At 39.1% G+C, this 21579-nt stretch overlaps 1 protein-coding gene across 2 annotated transcripts; it reads left to right on the plus strand.

Annotated features, from left to right (window-relative positions):
* The first annotated feature begins 2455 nt into the window (after positions 1-2455).
* On the plus strand, positions 2456-20724 carry LOC134810355 (uncharacterized). Of its 2 annotated transcripts, XR_010158148.1 has the most exons (4): positions 3240-3635; positions 15679-15788; positions 17972-18322; positions 19325-20511. XR_010158148.1 is itself a non-coding variant. In XM_063813363.1 (3 exons), exons 1-3 carry the CDS (start codon positions 3331-3333, stop codon positions 18040-18042), a joined length of 486 nt encoding a protein of 161 aa, XP_063669433.1. In that variant the 5' UTR covers positions 2456-3330; the 3' UTR covers positions 18043-20724. The 2 variants fall into 2 exon arrangements, 1 of the variants encoding a protein (XP_063669433.1); XM_063813363.1 differs by having other exon boundaries at positions 2456-3635; positions 17972-20724.
* Positions 20725-21579: the final 855 nt, after the last annotated feature.

The raw sequence follows: 21579 nt of genomic DNA on the forward strand, positions 1-21579 counted from the left end.
CATTTTTATGCACTTTGCATCTCCCAACCTAAGATAAGGAATCTAAATCCTTTAGTCAATGTTCAACCCCTTTCTGCTTTGGGTCTGAGGTGAGGCCAGCTGTTGAAAGGTTCACTTGCATTGGGGGATCAAAGCAGTGTAACCTGGACAGAGGAAGATAAGAGAGAAATGATGGGTTTTAGATTCACCAGTACATCAGACCGGGTAGTAAGAGGAAAATCTACCAAATTGCTTCCCCCGGCTCCTGGGTCTCCAGGCTTTAAACTCTGTGGATCACTTCTCTCTTGCAAATAAGAACATTACGGAAACCATAAAGGTTAGGGTTAGGTTTTTCCAGAATGTTTATCCCAAGGAATATCTCCATTCTCTTGCATTGTAGGCCTTTGTTGTTATCCAAAGTTGGCTAGAAGTTATGGAATCATTGTTACCTCCCCGCACAGCTGTTCTTTATTTTTTTATTACCACCATAGATTCAATCAAAAGAAAACAAGGAAGCTTATTATTTCAAATGTACTTTTTAAACCTGAAAAACCAGGAAATAAGCCTACAGTCATAAAAATACATAAATTCAATCATGGCACCTCAGTCAGGAAAAACATCAGGCCTCCTGAGCCAAGCAAGCTTAGCCTCAATCATTGCTCAGGCACACCCCCACAGAAGGACCTGATACAGAAAATTTAAAGCCAAACTGAAATGAGTCACTTACTTAGCTCTTGGAGAGCAGGAGCAAAGAGGAATTATTGGTGGACTGTGGAGAGTTTAAATTACAAGAGAAAACCCTCTTGCAGATACGAATCCCAGTGAGATGGCTGCAGAGGATCTTAGTTTTCAAACAAATTTTCTACTTGAAATAAAAGAGCAGAAAAACATTTTGGTTTCTAATAAAATTGATGATTTTAATAATAAAACTCTGAGTTTAGATTTTTCTACAGTAATATGAGCTTCTCAGGGTGACAGACTTCAATTTCCTTAATGCTAACATAAAATTTCCTGGGTCATAGCACCAGGAAGGCAACAACGTGGAGGTGAATGTAATAGTGAGACCTCCCTGTAGATTGCAGTCTCCATCAGTCTTCCCTGGACCTCAGTCTCACTTGTGCCCTTCTCGGCCTTCCTGTCCACTGGCCAGGCCCCAGCATCATGCACCCATTCTCCTCAAGGCCTTCAGGCTCCTGTTGCCACAGCTACACCAGTGTCAATCCCTGAATCCTGCTCTGCTGCCTTACTGCTGGTATTGCTGTGGTCACACTATTACTCTGGACTTAACATTGCAATTTGTCACTGACACACGGATATCATGTCCCAGGGAACTTCTTTTTTTTATAAACTCATTATAAACCCATAAATTTACATTTAATTGATGTGCTTTAACTTATTGCAGTTATTATTTCTGATATTCAAATGGGAATCCCTGAAAATTGGCTCTTGACTCTTTGTGACACAACCATGGTAGTCTTCAACAGTATACTTGTTTTCAGGTAGGACCACGTGTTAAAGGTGCATCTTGCACATCTTTCACTAAGACCTGCAGCTCGGTATTTCTCTAAGGAGCCCCGACTCGTAGGGGAGCATTATCTGTGTGTTAGGGATGATCATTGCTAACAGGTTGGTCTTTGTTTCTAGGCCTTTTCAGGGAACAAAGCTAGGAGATTAGGGGTAGGTTAATGAATGGATCTGTAGATAGATAGATAGATAGATAGATAGATAGATAGATAGATAGATAATGTAGATAAAACATCATATTTATAATTGAATGTTTCCAATTCAAAGTCTGATTCAGGACTATAGGGCTTTTATTTGACCCCACTTAAATTTACATCTCTTTTCAACCTAAATTTCTGGTTCCTAACAACACCTACATATTACTCACTTGTTTTATACTGGGAAACATATACAATAGTCTCAGAATAATAATAGGAAAACTTTCCATGACGATGTAATTACTGGAAACATTTGAAGTTTGTGTCTGTGTGTGTGTGTGTGTTTTTGCAGTTCCTTTTGTTCTAAGGGTATATCCCACTTGAGGTCTACAGTCAATTCCCAGGTTTTAATGTCACTTGAAATACTTTCTCCAAGAGGATGTGCCACCAACTCAATATCTAGTTAGGTTTGACTTTTTTCATTTTGTTTTGAGTTTTAACGATTATATCTTAATATTTATCAACTATATATTTTGGAAATCTTTTCATACTTGCATGTAGAGATATTCTTCTTCTTTTTTTTACAGCTGTGTACTACTGCATTGTGTGAATGTACCATAGTTGAGGGTCCCCTATTGATGGACATTTGAGTTTTTTCTAATACACAAATTGTGCTGTGATAGGTGGCCTTGTGAATACATCTTTCCATTTCTGTCAGTACATCTTTGGGATAAATTAGAAACTGTAATGCTAAATCAAAAGTAGCCAGTAGAATGTCTTTTTGCTTGAATAATCATAATATTTATCCTGTGCTCTAAGGGTGAAATGATGCCACCTCTTCCCCAAGTGCAGGGAATGAAGAGATGAGCCTTTGGCCCCTGATATGTCAACAATTATCTCTCCTAGAAGACCAACTGAGCTCTCTTACCAGTAGACTTTCTGGAAGAACATCCAAACATGTCCTGATAGAAACAAAGCCAGATCTTGTCTCAGAAAAAAAAAAAAAAAATAGGGGCAAAAATATTCTACACAGATCACAAAAGTTTTCTTAGGAAACCATGCTCCCCCTGGGCAGCTCCCCAGGAAGGTAACCCTTGGCGTTGATCTTGCGATTGGAAGGGTGTTCATTTTTTAATTATGCTGACAGACATTCAGTGAGAACTGTACTTCCCGAGGGCTAGTGAGCAGGGGGAGGTTTTCCCTGTTGTGCTCAGGCAGGACGTTCCAGGGATCTGGGGAGGCCCTGACATAACTGCACGTTCACACGGCTGCCCCTCCCTCCTCCTCCCTCTGTCTTCTCCAAAACAAATGACCTCGCTGGGATCCTGTTTGCGTTTTACTGACTTCCTGGACCAAAGCAGTGTGCCTGTGAGTGCAACAGCTGATCCCTTTCGGAGTGGAGTTTCCTAGCTGGTGCCTGTCCTCTCTTGAGCATTTGTTTCCTGAGTGAGCACTCACTGGGGCTGTGGCTCCACGAACTGGATTTCAGGAAACCAGCCAAGGCATTCTCTCTCTCTCTCCATTCCTAGAAAGGCAGAAAGCCTGGGAATGGGTTCGGCAGGAAGATCTCTGTACCTCAATCTCCATTGCTTTCAGCACCACTGGCTTTCTCCCCAGCTCAAGTGCAAAACCTGCCATCATTGCTACCTGGGGTGCCTCAGATTCACCCAAGTCCCCCAGGCCAGAGGACATGCTCTCAAGCCTTGTTTCAGAAAGAGGGACCCAAAGGCTGTTAGGGAAGAGAACCAGGATCCTCAAACCCAGGGTTTTCTCACCCACTGCCCCTGCTCTGGCTGTGGCCTGCCAGACCTCTCCTCTGATTTTCGCTTTCCTTCCTGCCAGTGCCTTTGTTTATCCGAGGCGCCAAGATCCCACTGTGAAGTCTGAAAGGAAGACCGGTGGTTCTCGCTTTTCCTCTAGATGCTGTGTCTCCCAATGTCATCTTCTTTCCTCTCAAAGACAATTGGATGTTGTTACAGATTTTCTTGGAATGAGGTGAGTGGACGTTGTTTTTCCCTAGGAATGTTCTCCTGTGCTTCAGAGACATATTTAGAAGGGCATAAGAACAAGAGGAATTAGTGTGGGTCCCTGCAACTGGCACCCCTCCAAGCTTGGCTTTACCCCTTCATGTCAACACCATTTCCTCCCAGGCTTTTCACAGCTTTACAGCCCATCTCAAGTCTTTAACTGCTAAGTGAGCTTTAAAGAAAAGAAAAATCTTCAAAGGCTCCACCAAAGGAAAGAATGGGGCACCTCACATTCGGCCTAAGACAGGAGTGAAAAGACAGGAGATTTGACATTCGCATGGCTGTTCTCTATCCCACCCACTTACAACTTTATACTTATCCTCCCGAAGTCTCAATCCAGCTTCAATTTTATCTGAAAAGGGTCATTTGGGATACAAAAAGCTGCTCCTCCAATGCCACCAAACAACTGCTGGTGCCCTCTATTAACCATCTGAGAAAACCTAAACATCTCTCCAGCACAAGTAGACCAGGAATTCCCAGCCCCCATCCCATATAAAATCCAAATGATGACAGTAATTGAATGACACAGTGTATTCAATAACCCCACCATACCTTCCTTCTCACTTCCAGGGGTGATCACATTGACATCTCACCTCATCCGTGGGCTGCCCACAGCCTGGCTATGTCCAGGACTTCTGGTCTCTCTCTCTCTCTCTAAAAGATAGGGTCTCGTTATGTTGCCCAGGATAGACGTGAATTCCTGGGCTCAAGCGACCCTCTCCTCTCAGCCTCCCAAGGAGTTGTGACTACAGTCTCACACCACCATGCCCAGCTAAGCTCACTCCACATGTCAATGTCTTATCTCCCGGCCCTTCCCTTCTTCCGTTTGTCCTCCCCTCCCCTGTTCTCACTATTCACCTTTCCTTCAGTTGCCCACCTACTTCCATGTTCGGAGGCCAGTGCTCTTTGGATCTGACATGTTGTGTGTGGGTCCCAGTGGTTCATAGAAGGCCAGAGGGTCAGACACTTCTGCTCAGTAAGGGGAAGGATGAGAGGATCCATCTTGATCCTTCCCATCAAGGGCTATGGCAACAATTTGTACAAAGAAACCCAAAATAAAGCAACTCCCAAGAGGAGGGAAAAAAGAAGGTAGCTCCAATTTGCTTTAATGTGGGAGAATGGGATGAACAAAGACCTACTAGTGGGAAGCTGAGAAACTCTGTGAGGGCTCCTGACTTGGAGCAGGATGGGTGGATTGCGGGGAGAGTGACCTTGCCCCTGGCCTAGTAGGGCACTATGAGCTGAGGAAAATGGCCATGAGGCTTTGTCTGGCCTAGGTTTCTCAGAATTATAATGGTTTTCATTCCTTACAAGGGAAGTCTAAAATTGGGAAAAGAGAAGCAAAGAGATGCTGTCTAAATCCTAAATGTTAGCAAGAGTTTTCTGGTCTGGAAACTGTGACTCAGATGTGGTAGAGATGAGATGGATATGTGGCCGTGGTTGCATCCACCGGGAGGTGCAGCCACAGGACCAGGGACAGAAGGCCTCACATGGAGGGCCCAAGGACAGCAGGCCTCACGGAGGACCCAGGGACAGCAGGTCTCACGTGGAGGACCCAAGGATAGCAGGCCTCATGTGGAGGGGCCACGGACAGCAGGCCTCATGTGGAGGGCCCCAGCCCCTGTCTAGAAGGAGGCAGGTGGGGAATGACACCTGCATCATAAGAAGCTTCTGTCTTGTTAAAAGCAAAGACAGAAAGAAGGACAGGAAGACAATCACGTAGTCATTATATATAAGGTTTTTTCAGTCTTCACCTGTTCCAGTTATACTTTGCAGCCTGAAAAGTCATTCCAAAACATAGTAGCTTACACTTTGGGAGGCCGAGGTGAGAGGCTCACTGGAGCCCAGGAGTTTGAGACCAGCTTGGGCAAAATAGCGAGAACCCCTCTCTACAAAAAAATTAAAAAACTAAAAAAATTAGCCAACTGTGGTGGTGCATGCATGTAGTCCTAGCAACCTGGGAGACTGAGGCCTGAGGATTAATTGAGTCAAAGAGTTTGAGGCTGCAGTGAGCTATGATTGCACCACTGCACTCAAACCTGGGTAACAGAGGGAGAGGAGACCCTGTCTTTTAAAAACAAAATACAACAACAAAACCGCCCCAAAACATAGCAGCTTAAAACAGCTACAGTCATGCTATCTCTCACAGCCTCTGTGGGTCAGGGTTTTGGGAAAGGGTTGGCTGTGCATCTCTCTCTTCATGTAGTCTCAAAACCTCTCCATGTGGTCTTTACATGGACTAATTTGGGCTTCTCACAACATGGCAGCCTCAGAAAAATCAGATTGCTCACACAGTAGCTGAAGGTTTCGAGAACAAATATTCCAGAAAGCATGGTAGAAACTGCATCCCCTGTTTTGACCTTATCTTAGAAGCTGCATAGCATGAATTCTGTTATACTCTACTGGATAAAACGTTCAGAAAAGCCTGCCCAGTTTCAAGGGGAGGAAACATAGCCCCACCTCTTGGTGAGAATAGTGTAAAAAGGTCTGCAGACATGTTAAATAGTAGTGACTGACCACCTTTTTTTCTCTTGAAACTAAGTTTGTATCACCCTGATCTTCTCCCATTCTTCTGATTGGTGCGTCTTCAGCTTATCCCTTCCGTTCCTCAGAGCAGGATGTTTTTCCCATTGAAAATGTTAGCATGTGAGGTAGCCATGCTTCAGAGATGGCCTCCTGAGGAACCACCCTTTCTAGCACCCATGCTCCTGTGCAGTCTCCTCCCACACTGGGTCTGGGCTGCACTTGGAGGAAGTGATGCTGTGGGATTTCCAAGGTTAAGGCATAGGAAACCTTGCCGCTTCTACCCGGGCCTTTTGAAAGGCCCTTATTCTAGGGAATAGGGCTCTTTCCCTCCTTATTCTAGGGAAAGTCAGCCACCATATAAGACATCTAACCAGAGACCACCATGCACTGAGGAAGCCCAAGCTAGCCACATGGAGGGAACATGTGGAGAAAGCAAGATATTTGGCCAAACCGTAGAGATTTTGGCCATCCCAGCCCAGGGGTCCAGACATGTAAGTGAAGAAGCCGTGTTGGATGTTGAGCTTGGTTGAGCATTCAGAGGACCCCCGTCCAACCACCATCTGACTGCAATCACACTTGAAACTCAAAGTGAGAACCACCTGAGTCTAGTCAACCCTTAGAAGCTTCAGAGATAATAATAAGCTTTCATCTGAAGCTCCTAAATTTTGCGGTGGCTTGTTATGCAGCCAGAACATCCAGTTCTATCAATTCCGCATCAGAATTTCTCCCAAATCTGGATCTCTTAAATTGGCCTTCAACATCATTTCCTTGCTGAAGCAAAGCTTCCTCTCTGGTTTCCGAGCAAGTAGGCATGCTTTAAGGAAGTTGGCCATAGAGGTGATATAAGACATGCTCATAAGCAACTATAAAATAAAGCAGTAAGGAGGTATGCCACAAGGTCTGTACAGAAAATAGCTACCATGAGAACTCAGAAAAGAGAGGGACAGAATTATTCCAGCCTGAAGCCAGTGGGCCTGAAAAGGAGGTAGCATTGAATTGGACCTTGAGGCCGGGCGCGGTGGCTCACGCCTGTAATCCCAGCACTTTGGGAGGCCAAGACGGGTGGATCACGAGGTCAGGAGATCAAGACCATCCTGGCTAACACGGTGAAACCCTGTCTCTACTAAAAATACAAAAAAAAAAAAAAAAAAAGAAAGAAAGAAAGAAAAATAATTAGCTGGGCGTAGTGGTGGGCACCTGTAGTCCCAGCTACTCGGGAGGCTGAGGGAGGAGAATGGCGTGAACCTGGGAGGCAGCTTGCAGTGAGCCGACATCGCACCACTGTACTCCAGCCTGGGCGACAGAGCGAGACTCTGTCTCAAAAAATAAAATAAAATAAAATAAAATAAATGAATTGGACCTTCAACGCCAAGTAGAAGTTTGTGGGCTTGTTTTGTAGAAGTAGGGAGCTACTAAGAAGTTTTGAGCAGAAAAGAATGTGATCAAAAATATGTTTCATGAAAACATTGTTCTGAAAATAATGGACGTGAAAGGCAATTGCATTTGGGAGACACTAGACGGGGTGGTCAGTAAGGATGGGGAGACCAGTGAAGAAACTATCATGACAGGTCAGGGGAGAAGCAATGAGCCCGTGAATAAGGCTGGCCATGGGACTGAGGTTAAAGGGAGGAGGCGTAAGAGACATTCCAGAGGTAGATAAGAGTGTGAAATACACATAAAGACAAAATTATAACCCAAATTCTCCTATTCCCTGAATAAGTGAAAACAAATAATTCCACAGATTTTACTTTTGGGAGAAATGTGGCTTTTCAAAGAAAATACCTTTTCAAAGAAATACTTTAGGGGGAGAAGAGTAAATTAAATCCCTAACTTTAAATAAGTATGATCAGAGATTTTTTTTTGAACATTTATAGCCAGTTCTGAAATAGTCACATTGACTTACAATTTTTGTTATTTACCCATCCCTGTGGTATGTTAGCGTGTAAGAAGCCTCCAAAAACAATTGAGGGCAAATCATGACTGATCTTTAAAACCTGCAGTGGTCCTTGAAACACGATGGATGCTCCAACAGTTTTTAAAGTATGAGCTCCCTCTAGTGGCCAAAAATCATCTTTACTGCTTTATCAAATCTGCCACGCATTTATATTTATTTTAATGAGTAGTTTATCTTCCGCTACAACTGAACTTACACTTTCAATTTTTTTCTTGCTTGTTACCAAATAGGCTCCATAATATTCACGATGAATCTCAACATCTAGGATCTAGTATTATTGTTATAATTAGTAATTATCAGTTTTCAATAATGTTTATTGAGTTTCTGACTGTACCGAAATGCAATTATCACCTGATTAATGTATCAGCTAATTTACTATAAATGTTCAAAGGAAGTAATATTATTATTCATCACTATAAAAAGTACTCATTGGTCCATGATCCTTGGCTCATGCCAATAATCCCAACACTTTGGAAGACCAACGCGGGAACATCACTTAAGGCCAGGAGTTCAAGATCAGCCTGGGCAACATACTGAGACCCCCATCTCTACAAAAAAAAGAAAAAGAAAAAAAATAGCTGAGCATGTTAGTGCACCTGTAGCCCTGACTACTTGGAAGGCTGAGGAGAGAGGATCACTTGAGCCAAGTATTTTGAGGTTACAGTCAGCTATGATCATGCCACTGCACTCCAGCCTGGGCAACAGAGTGAGACTCTGTCTCTAAATAAATAAACACTTTAAAAAGTCCTCCTTGATAAATGCATATTCTCTCGAAATTAGTTCAAGTTGAAACAACTCCAAAGATGCACATTTCCCATCCAGATCCCATCATTTCTTAAAGAAAGGGGTCACCCTCATCAGACATTTTTCCTATTGTCTTGGGCGTTTCTGCAGCCAGCTTGAATTTCTCCTCAGAAAATGGGTTTTTCTTTTCTATCACATTGTCAGGCTGCAAATTTTCCAAACTTTTATGCTCTGCTTCCCTTGTAAAACTGAATGCCTTCAATAGCACCCAAGTCACCTCTTGAATGCTCTGCTGTTTAGAAATTTCTTCTGCCAGATGCCCTTTGAACCATCTCTCTCAAGTTCAAAGTTTCACAAATCTCTAGGGCAGCAGCAAAATGCTGCCAGTCTCTTTGCTAAAACATAACAAGAGTCACCTTTGCTCCAGTTCCCAACAAGTTCCTGATCTCCATCTGAGACCATCTCAGCCTAGACCCTATTGTCCATATCGCCATCACGCTTTTGGTCAAAGCCATTCAACAAGTCTCCAGGAAGTTCCAAACTTTCCCACATTTTCCTGTCTTCTTCTGAGCCCTCCAAACTGTTCCAACCTCTGCCTGTTACCCACTTCCAAAGTCGCTTTCACATGTTCGGGTATTTTTTCAGCAACGCCCCACTCTACTGGTACCAATTTACTGTATTAATCTGTTTTCACACTGCTGATAAAGACATGCCTGAGACTTGGAAGAAAAACAGGTTTAATTGGACTTACAGTTTCACATGGCTGGGAAGGCCTCAGAATCAAGGCAGGAGGCTAAAGACACTTCTTACATGGCAGCAGCCAGAGAAAATGAAGATGCAAAAGTGGAAACCCTTGATAAAACCATCAGATCTCATGAGACTTATTCACTACCATAAGAACAGCATGCGGGAAACCTCCCCCATGATTCAAATTATCTCCCACTAGGTCCCTCCCACAACACGTGGAAATTATAGGCGTACAATTCAAGATGAGATTTGGTTGGGGACACAGCCAAACCATATCACTAATTTAGGACAGATACACTGTTGCTATTGTAAGAATCAAACAAGAGCTATAACTTGCACAGCTTCTGTCACATGGTAGATGTTCAATAAATACTTACTGTACTTGATTTGAATCTTGTTTCATAAGCCCTTATTCACATTTTTTTAAAGTTGTAGAAAATAATTTGGCCACCTTTCTTTCCATCTTTCTAGTTGGCATTTCATGGGTGGTTCCACTGAATAGCAATCAACTTTGATATGGTTTGAATATGTGTCCCCTCCAAATCTCATGTTGAAATGTAATCCCCAGTGTTAGAGGTGGGTCTGGTGAAAGATGATTTTGGGTCATGAGGGCATATTTCTTATGAAGGATTTAGCATAATCCCTTTGGTGCTGTCCTCATGATAGTGAGTGAGTTTTCATGAGATATGGTCACTTAAAAGTGTATGGCACCGGCTGGGTGCGGTGGCTCACGCCTGTAATCCCAGCACTTTGGGAGGCCGAGGAGGGCGAATCACGAGGTCAGGAGATGGAGACCACCCTGGCTAACACGGTGAAACCCCGTTTCTACTAAAAATACAAAAAATTAGCCGTTCGTGGTGGCGGGCGCCTGTAGTCCCAGCTCTTCGGGAGGCTGAGGCAAGAGAATGGTGTGAACCCGGGAGGCAGAGCTTGCAGTGAGCTGAGATCGCGCCACTGCACTCCAGCCTGGGCGACAGAGCAAGACTCCATCTCAAAAAAAAAAAAAAGTGTATGGCACCTAGCCCCTCACTCTCTCTCTAGCCCATGCTCCTGCCATGTAAGACGCCGGCTCCCCTTCACCTTCCACCATGATTGGAAGCTTCCTGAGGCCTCCCCAGAGGCAGGTGCTGGTGCTATGCTTCCTGTACAGCCTGCAGAACCATGAGCCAATTAAAATTCTTTTCTTATAAATTACCCAGTCTCAGGTATTTCTTTATAGCAATGCAAGAATGGTCTAATATAACTTCATATCCTATGACATTGATCATTAGTTTTCCATCTTGCTGAGTAGAATTGTTCTTACTTGGGGTTTCTAAAGTGAATCTCAGCTTAAATGAACACATGCTAGACTTTAATTATAGCTTCACTTATTTGAATTTTGAAGACAAGCATTTAATTATATATGTTGATCAATATTGATAAACATACTGGATAATGTAAGGGTAAGAGGAGAGAATCAAATTCTCTAATAGGAGTTTAGTTTAACCTATCCTAAAGGTTACAAAAAAAATCTTAGAACATCAAAATTCTATCCAAAAAAACATTTGTGAGCAACCTTCTATTTCCCAGGCACTCCCAGAAGCACAAGGGACAAAGAAATAAGTAATATACAGTTCTTACTCTAAATGAGAAATTTTTTTTCATTCAAACAGTGACAGTTATTTTTGATAAGATAAACTCACACAATGAAACCACAATCTTCTCTAGTCTCATAAAATTAATTAGCTAAAAAAATACAAAAGCCTTTCTATAACAATTCTTTCAAATTTAATTACCAGATTAAGAATATTCCTTTGGATATTCTAGTTCCATGGTTGCTAACATTATTAATAAAAGTTAACATAATTTAATTTATATAATATTCTGACTCATTGGTTCTAATTTAAGACATCTGAAAACTCATTAATAAGAAAACCAATTTGTAACTGTTTTTATACAAACTGCCTCAATCATTTCAATACATTGTTATCCCGTATGAGGGAGATAAATAAGAATCTATTTTTACTGAATAGAAACGTATTTAAAATAATATCGCTGTCACTCTCTCCTTATAAATCATAAAAGAAAAGGTAAGATGTGACCTTTTCATTGTTTAGCCAATAAGATAGGTATTTAATGGTGTGGTTTGTAATTTGTAATTTGGCTACTAAAAGATTTTTGTATCTTTTATGTATTTATTAACCATTTGATTTCTTCTTTTATACCGTACATATTTAGGTCTTCCGGCCATTTTGCTTATTGATTTATACTACTATTTATATATTTTGAAGACCAGGGCTTTTTTGGATATATGTGCTATAAATACTTTCTCTGTTCTGTTTGTTTTTGTTTTTGTTTTTGTTTTTAGTTTTTAAAGAAACAGACATTTTAAATTTACCATCTAAAAAAGTATGTAGCCTTTTGCTTTTGAAAGCTAGTTTTACTGGGTGTAGAATTTTAGCTTGATAGTCTTTTTCTTTCAATATTTTAAAGATGCTGCCTCACTATCTCTTGGTTCCCATTGCTTCTAATGAGGTATCTGGTGTCATTTTTATATAATATTTCTTTCTCTGTACATGATGTATATTCTTTCTAGCTGCTCTTAAGATTTTTATCTTTCTCACTGGTTTCAAGCAATTTGATCTTTATGTTTCTTGTAACATTTTCTTCAGGTTTCTTGTGCTAGAGATTCTTTGAGCTTCCTGAATCTGTAGGCCCACAGTTTTCATCAAATTTTAAATTTTTTCTGTTGTTATTATATTTTGTTCATTATTTTTTCTACACTCACTCTCCTCCTTCAGGAGCTATTATTACAGGTTTATTAGGTGTATTAGTCCATTTTCACACTGCTGTAAAGAACTGCCTGAGACTGGATAATTTGTAAAGAAAAGGTTCTTTTCACTGTTCTGCATGGATGTGGAGGCCTCAGGAAACTTACAATTATGGCAGAAGGCGAAGGGGAAGCAAAGACCTTTTTCACAACAGGAAAAAGAGAGCTTGTGAGTGCTCAGGAATAACTACCATTTATAAAACCATCAGATCTCATGAGAATTCACTCAGTATCACAAGAACAGCATGGGGAAAACCACCCCCATGATCCAATCACCTCCCACTAGGTCTCTCCCTTGACACATGGGGATTACAATTCAAGATTAGATTTGGTTGGGGACACAAAGCCAAACCACAGTGTTAGGCTACTTAATGCTATCCCACAGTTCAATAATGCTCTCTTTATTTTTTTTCAGTCTTTCTCTCTTTGTCACATTTTGAATAGTTTTGATTGCTGTGTCTTCAAGTTCACTAATCTTTTCTTCTGCAGTATTTAATCTGATTTTAGTCCTATCCATTATTATTTTATCTTAGACATTGTATTTTTCATCTGTTGAAGTTTGTTTGGATCTTTTTTATGTCTTTAGTGTCATCATATAACATGTTCAATCTTTCCTCTACTTTTTTTTCACTTATTGAATTGAAAAATCCATTTTCTATCTTCTTAAACATGTGGAATATAGTTACGATAACTATTTTAATGTGCCTATTTACACATCTAATTTACCACTTGTATAATTTATGAATCCGTCCCTACTGACTGGATTTTTTTTCTCCTTATTTTGGATGCAAAATAAGAAGAAAATTGTCTATTTTTTCATTGTTTTATTTGCCAGACATTGTGAATTTTATCTTGTTAGAGGCTAGATTTTTCTATATCTATAAAAAATCTTAAGCTTTTTTCCAAAAGCCAGTTAATTTATAGAAACAGCTTGACCTTCTCTAGACCTCCTTTTAAGTTTTATTATATGAGATCAAAGCAGCCATTAGTCTAGAGCTGATTTTTTCCAACTATAGGCAATGCCCTTCTGAGAACTCTACCTGTTGCTACATTAATTATGTGGTTTTGTAATCTGACTGATAAAAACACAAACTACTTCCAGCCCTACTTGAGATCCAAGTACTGTTCCCTCTGATAATACTTTTGGATGATTCTTTCTCCAACCTCAGCCATTAGGTTACATGTATATGCTGATCAGTATATAGTCGAAGACTTAGCTACAGATATCTGAAATTCTCTGTCTGTATAGCTCTGTCCTCTCCAGTACTCTGTTCTATGAAGTCAAGCCATTTTGATCTTCTCAGACTCCCAGCTCCATCTCCTCAGCTCAGAAAGACCACTGGGTTCCATCTGGATTCCTCCTTCCATGTACTGTGGCCTGCAAACTCTCTCCAGAAAGTAAGCTGGAGCAATCATAGGTGTATTCATTTGCTGGGGTGGCCATAACACGATACCCACAGATTGAGTACTAAAACCACAGCTTTAACAACAGAAATGTATTTTCTCACAGTTCTGAAGGCTAGATGCCCAAGATTAAGATGTAAGGTTTTGTTTCCGCTAAGGTGTCCTTTCTCGGCTTGCAGATGGCCACCTTCTTACTGTGTCCTCACATGATCATTTATCTGTATGTGGGTGTGCACCCCTGGAATCTCCTTATTTGTCCAAATTTCTCTTCTTATAAGGACATTAGTCAGGCTGGACTAGGGCCCACCTAATGGCCTCATTTTAACTTAATCATCTTTTTAAAGGGCCTATCTCCAAATACCATCACATTCTGAGGTACTGGGGGTTAAGGCTTCAACATACTAATTATAGAGGAATACAATTCAGTCCACAACAGTAGTGCTGCCCTCATTCTGTTTTTGCTATCTCCCATGGATAACTCTTCGGCACAGCCCAGTGTCTGATAACTATTGTTTCATATGTTTGCCTAGTTTTTAGTTGGTCTGGGGGAGAGGGTAAATCTGGCACTATGTTATACCATCTTGGTTGGAAGCAGAAGACTGAAACAATTAATTTTGAACTACTAAAATTTGTTAACCCTTTTCTTGCTTACCCTAAGATATGAAGATATTCTTTTTTGCTTTTTTTCAAAGATTTATAGTTTTGCCTTTCTTGCTTAAGTTTTCCATTCATGTGGAATTGATTTTTGAGCATAGAGTAAGATTGAGGTCCAATTACATTTTTTTCCCATAAGGGTATATAATTGTTTCAGCAACATTTGATGAAAAGTCCATCTACTTTTCCCTTTGCTATGAAGTATATTCTTATAATAAGTCAAGTGTTCATAAATGTGACAGTTTATTTTTGAGTCTCCTTTTCTGTTCTCTTATTCCTGACCAGTTGTGTATGGTCTTAATTACAGAAAGTAAAAAGTTTGATAATACCAATTATTGATGAGTTGCAAATGAAAAGAAATATACAATGTTACTGAGAATAGAATTCAGTACAACTACTGTATTAGTGTACTAGGGCTGCTATAACAAATTATCATAAACCAAGTGGCTTAAAACAATAGAAAGTTATTGTCTTACAGTTCTGGAGGTAAAAGCCTACCATCAAAGTATTGGTAAGACCATACTCCCTCCAAGGTCTCTAAGGACAAATTCTTCCTTGTTTCTTCTAGCTTTTGTGGTTGGTGGCAATGTAGCTAGCTGCATCATTTCAATCTCTGCCTCTGTCTCTACATGGCCATATTCCCCTCTGGGTGTGTCTTCTCTGTTCCAAATCATTTTCTCCTTATGAGGACACTAGTCAATGGATTTAGGACACTCCCTAATCCAATATGACTTCTTCATAACTTGATTATATCTGTTATATCATACAGTCATATCATCAACACCACAATCAAGATGTAGGACATTTTCATCATCTCAAAAACTTTCCTGATGCCCCTTTGCAATCAACTCCATCTAAATTCTGGCCAAAGACAACCACTGATTTTCTTTTTATTGCTATAGTTTTGTCCTTTCTGGAATTTTATATAGGCAAAATCAATTACAGTAGGTAGTCTTTTTATGTGGTTTCTTTCAATTAGCATAACATTTCTCAGGATCATCCAAGTTGTTGTCTATATCAGCTGTGTATTCATTTTATAAAAATTTATTACAATATATTGAATTTCCAGTCAATGGACATTTGCATTGCTTCTCTTTTGCTTCTGTGAACAGTGTTGCTATGAACATTTGCATACAAGTCTTTGTATAAACTTATGTTTTCATTTTTCTTCAGTAAATACCTAGCAGTGGGATTGCTGGATCATATGAAAATGCCAGACTATATTTCATCAGCAACATCGGAGAGTTCCAGTTGGCCTACACCCTCACTAGCACTTAATATTGGTCAGTCTTTTTAATTTTAGCCATACTTAGGGGTGTGTAGTGGTGTATCGTTTGGTCTTAATTTGCATTTCTCTACTAATTGTGTTGAGCTTCTTTTCACAGTGTCTATTAACTATTACTATATCTTCTTTGGTGAAATACCTGTTTAAGTGTTTTGCCTTCTTTTTAATTGTGTTGTTTGTCTTAGTAAGTTATAAGGATTTATTATATATCTGGTTATATATAAGGTTATATGTCTGGTTATATATAAGGATTTATTATTTATATATTTATATTTATTATATATATTTATTTTATATATTAATATATAATATATTTATTTATATTGATATATATTAATATTTATATTGATATATTAATATTTATATTGGTATATATTAATATTTATATCGATATAGTAATGTTTATATTGATATGTTTATATTAATATTTATATTGATATATTTATATTAATACAAATATATTTATATATTATATATTTATTATTTATATATATTTATATATTCATATATTTATAAATATATAATATTATATATTCATATATTTATAAATATATAATATTATATATTCATATATTTATAAATATATATTATATATAAATATATTTATAAATATATAATATTATATATAAATATATAAATATTTATATATTTATATTATATATCTGGTTATATATATAAGGATTTATTATATATCTGGTTACAAGTCCTTTGTCAGATGTTTTGCAAACATTTTCTACAACTCTATGGCTTACCTTTTTGTTTCTTAACTGTGCTTTTCTAAGAATTTTTTAAAATTTTGAAATGACATCCATCTTCCTTGTTATTTTTGCAAGCTCCTTAAGGTTGGAAATTGTGACTGACATGTTTGAAGTATGTAGCTTATAATAGGCACCTGGTAACAATAATTAGTAACATTCTGAGACCGATTATGTGGTAGTCACTGTGATTAGTGCTTCAAATTTTTGTTTGCATTCTATCCTCACATACCTGTAAGTAGATATTCTTATCCTCATTTTGCTGTTGAGTAAATGAAGCCACAGTCTTCGTAGCTTGACTGCTTATTGCTTATTGCTTATTGATTTATACTAGTATTTATATATTTTGAAGACCAGGGCTTTTTTGGATATATGTGCTATAAATACTTTGTAAGGCACAACTGGTAAGGGATAGGGCCAGACTCCAAACCTGGGTCTACTTGACTTTAAAGTCCATGCTCTTAGCCACATGATGATGCCACTTTTGTTGACTAACAAGTGAATGAATGAATGAATTCTACCTTATTTGTTCTTAAAGATTATGTGCTTATGTGCTTATGTATTTGTATTTACTTTTCTACACATTAAAACTCTCTGCAACAATACAAGGAACTGAAAAACATGGTTAGCCATGGTGGTAAGGAAGAGTTGGGAAAGCAAAATAGGAAAGAAAGTTTATATATTTCTTTTTTTAAAATTTTTAGACAATGTGAATGTATTATGTACTACATTCAAAGTATTCAGTAAAAACAATGAAGTCCTATATTAAAATAATGGCTTGTATTATAAATCAATAGAAAAACAATTTGCATATTTAATTGAGGAAGCAATTGTTAACAGTTCTTAGGCTGGGCACAGAGGCTCACGCCTATAATCCCAACACTTTGAGAAGCCGAGATGGCTAGATCTTTTGAGCTCAGGAGTTCAAGACTAGCCTGGGCAAGATGGTGAAATCCATCTCGACAAAAAATACAAACATTAGCCGGGTGTGGTGGCACATGCCTGTAGTCCCAGCTACTTGGGAGGCTGAGGTGGGAGGATCACTTGAGCGCAGGAGGTTGAGGCTGCAGTGAGCCAAGATTGCGCCACTGCACTCCAGCCTGGGCAACAGAATGTGACCCTGCCTCAAAAAAAAAAGCAAAATAAAAACAACTCTCAGAATAAGAGAAAGGTTGATTTCTGTAGAGAATTTCCTTTAGGGAATTTTAAGATTCCAAGGCCCAACACGTGGCTTTAGACACGTGCACAGATCCAGGCCAGGAGCAGTGGCTGTGGCTTTAGAATTCACATCTTCATTCAGTGAATTGTGTAGTAGCTCTGGTGTCTGGCAGCCAAGCCCATCTTACTGTGCACTCTTGGCCCTTAGCAGGTGAGGCATTGGTTACTGTTGAAAACATGGGATTATTGACATAGTTTCTACTTGTAGTTGATCGCTGCCTGGATTCACAGAAGGACAAATTACAACGCATTTTGAAAGACTCGTCTACAGTCAACTAAAATACCAGTTATCACAGACTTCACTGGCCTTAATGAGGAGGCTGAGAGGGATTTAATTACTGGGACATGCAATGCTTACACCAAACTCTGTTCGATTCACGACTTGGAAAAGCAAATGTGGATACAGATGAGTGTGGACGTGGCTTCAGTAGGAAATGTCGAGTTTGTTCATCACTCTGAAGTTTCTTCAGCTGCAACAGAAACTGCACCCTCCCTCCCGACTTGTTGGTTATCTTGCTGTGCTCCCAAGAAGGTATTTTCTGCTGACCTGATAGATCAGGTAAGAGAATAGCAATGTGTCTTTTGTCATCTGCCTCCAGTTCCCTGGCTGCCTGCATTGCTGCATTTGTTATCTGTGGATTGAAGGTGACACCACTCTCAAGGAGGGTGAAGGCAGAGGTGTATGCACAGCTAGTACCAGTAACACCCCTAGAGTGAGCCAAGAGAAGATGAGGTAAGGAGGAGAGGGAGACTTAGTCATGGGCCTAGGAAAAAGCGTGGGGGGTTACCTATGTAGAAGGTATGGATGGTGAAGCTGGATCTCTTTTTACCTGTGGTGAGCACACCATACCGGACAACCCAGGGCCTACATTATAGAGGGTGCACTCTGCACATGCAATGCATTTTGTCAACAGAAAGCTCTGTGTAAAAGTCTTAAAGCAACTCTTTAGAAATCCTGTTTCATTATTAATTTAGAAGGATTCAAATATGGAAATGCGGCAACAGCTGTAATGGGTATTAAAAGCCCCCACTGGCAGTGCTGGGTCTTAGCTGCCTCCAATGGTGAGCCTCTTCAAATAAGGAATCTTGAGCCAAAAATCCACCCTTCCTGTTAAATAACTGTCCATAGTCATTATTTTATTATAAAAGTCATAATAGCTTGACAGTACGGCAAAGGACAGTGAAAGATAAATGCACATAAGTAGTATAATGCAGTAATTAAGAGCCTGGTAAAAATCTCAACTCTGTCACTTAATAACCTAAATCACTTAATAGCTTTGTGCCTCAATCTAAAATACTGATAATAATAACAGTAATAATGTTTGCCTTGGTGATGTTGTTGTTGTGGAGAAGAAACAAGTTAATATAGATAAAGTACTTAACATAGTATCAGGCCAACATAGTATCATAGCAAGAGGAAGCTTTCAATAATTAGTTGTGGTTGGGTTATCATTATTGTTGCTGCTATTGTTGTTATTATGACACTAACATCTACAACTTTCTGTATTTCATCTGTCAACAAATATTTCAATATCAAATCTGATCCTGCTCCTTGACTCAGAGCTTTGTCATTTTGATTGAAAAGATGTTTACCTGTTGGTCCCCAGCCTCACTCTTCTGAACCTCAGATCCACTGAGTGTGTATCCAGAGGTAAGTATGTGGTAAGTATGCTTGTCATTTACATTATCTGTCGGCATGAGTATTGGTTTCCTAGAAACCTAATATTAAAAACACTTAGCATTGCTAAAAGCATTAAATGAAATAAAGACTCAATATAGCTGCACTAATCTGTGCTTTCTAAATTTACTGATGGAAGTGAAGAAAGTAGGTTGGCATGGAGTTTATACAATTTATGGATCACACTGATCTGGATTCAGACAGTGTGTGCTCAGATAAAAATATTGTTTCCTCCCATGAGGTTTCCAATTTTGCAGAGAAGAATACCTCTGTTTAGTTCATTACTTAACACAATGGGTAGCTGGGTGGCCTTGCATTCTGGAAGTGAAATGACACAAGGATGTCTCCACTGCATTCTCCAGAGGTAAAGATTCTCTGGCACAAAATCACAACCAAGGTGGGGTTCCAAAACTATAGAACAAATGGCAGCAGCCATGCAGCCAGCCTTGGTTCGGGTGGGCTGTAGAAGTAGAGGTTGTCCTCGTGTGATCAGCACTGACTTCCTGTTGTGGCCACACTGACAGAGATGAGATGGCAGAAAGCAGGAAAGAGACCAGAGCTGCAATTGACAGATGGCTGGCCAAAGTTGAAGGTACAGAGACTACACCAAAGACTTCTCAGAAAATACTTGCCTAGGAGGCTCTCACTTGGAAAGATATTCAGGGTTGTTAAACATATCCTGTTATTAGGAAAACGAGAGTTTTATCTTTCTCTTACTCAGAAAGAAAAAACAAAAAGAAAATTAGTGCTCTTAAGAAAAGCTATTTTAATGTTATCCATTATAAAATTAGAAAACCTTGAAAAGCAAATGTTTCTTCTGACCATTTACACTGAGCTTCTTTCATCATCTCATATGCAACCTTGTGGATTGAAGGTGGAGAGTCCTTAGGATTACCCAGGAACATCCCTGTCTGCTCCCCCTGCTAGGCAGGAGGAGATTTGAAACCACATGTGTCTACTTCATTTCTGTCACAGGTAGGACAGTGTCATATACTTTGTAGGTAACTCAAAGATATTATAGGTAACTCATAGATATTGATTGAATTAATGTTTAATAAAATGAGAACACCAGCTCTGCTGTTATCATCATCCTCATTTCGATTCGCTGAACTTTGCACCAAGGCCAAATACATTATACTTTAGGCTTTGTTAAAGCCATCTATGTAAAGCTGGCTGAAGTCGAACTGTACAGTAAACAAGAGATGGTAATAGTCTCTGCATGCGTTATTTCTTTCAACTCCAAACCTCAAAGCATTTTAGGAAGAAATACTATTTCATCTTTTAAAAAAAAATAGAAAAAAGAAACTTCTGAAAAATTAAGGCAATCTAAATAATAGTCATTAAAAAGTAAATTATGGTAAAATGGCATACTATGCAGTCATTAAAGAGACGATGTTGCTCTATACTTATTTACATAGAACATTATCCTTGGGAAAAAAACTTATTTAAAAAATAGAAACAGTTTAAAATATGTTTAATATAATGCCTTTCATAAAAAAAGTATGTATGGGTATATGTGTAAAAATGTGTATGGGTGTGTGTGTGTTTGTAAATAGGAAATAATTGGAAGATATTCAACACAGGTTTCCATGGATGAGATGGGAGGCAGATGATAAGTGATATTTGTTTCTATATTGTATGTATTACTACATTTTCTGTTTTTATAGTAATGAAAAAGTATTAGTTTACATTCTGAAATAAATGTAACTAGCTTAAAATAATATGTAGCAGCAATCTTAAAAAATTTTTATTTACTAAAAATCTCATCATCCAATAATTATTTAAATACCTTTTCATACTATCTGTATAAGTTAGCTAATGTTTTATAACAAAGCCTTGAAGTAGTAATTTATTATTATGGCCCATGAATCTGTGCGACACCTGAGGACTAAGTATTGACTGACTTAGGTTGAGCTTCACTGACATTATAGACTGAATTATGGCCTTCAAAATTCATATGTTGAAATCCAAATCCCCAGTACCTCAGAATGTGATTGTATTCAGAGATGGGGTCTTTAAAGAGGTAATTAAGGTAAAGTGAGGTCACAAGGGTGGGTTCTAATCCAATAAGATTGGTATCCTTATAAAAAGAGGAGATTTGGACACAAACCTGAGCATAGAGAAAACACCATGTGAAC

Source organism: Pan troglodytes, chromosome 5 (assembly GCF_028858775.2).
Source record: "Pan troglodytes isolate AG18354 chromosome 5, NHGRI_mPanTro3-v2.0_pri, whole genome shotgun sequence".
Taxonomy (NCBI): domain Eukaryota; kingdom Metazoa; phylum Chordata; class Mammalia; order Primates; family Hominidae; genus Pan; species Pan troglodytes.

Coding starts and splice junctions, on each gene's coding strand:
- LOC134810355 (XM_063813363.1), top strand. CDS start 3,331: ATGCTCTCAAGCCTTGTTTCAGAAAGAGGGACCCAAAGGCTGTTAGGG. Junction 3,636..15,678: donor ACAGATTTTCTTGGAATGAG/GTGAGTGGACGT, acceptor ATTTTTCTTCAG/TAAATACCTAGCAGTGGGAT. Junction 15,789..17,971: donor CTCACTAGCACTTAATATTG/GTCAGTCTTTTT, acceptor TTCTACTTGTAG/TTGATCGCTGCCTGGATTCA.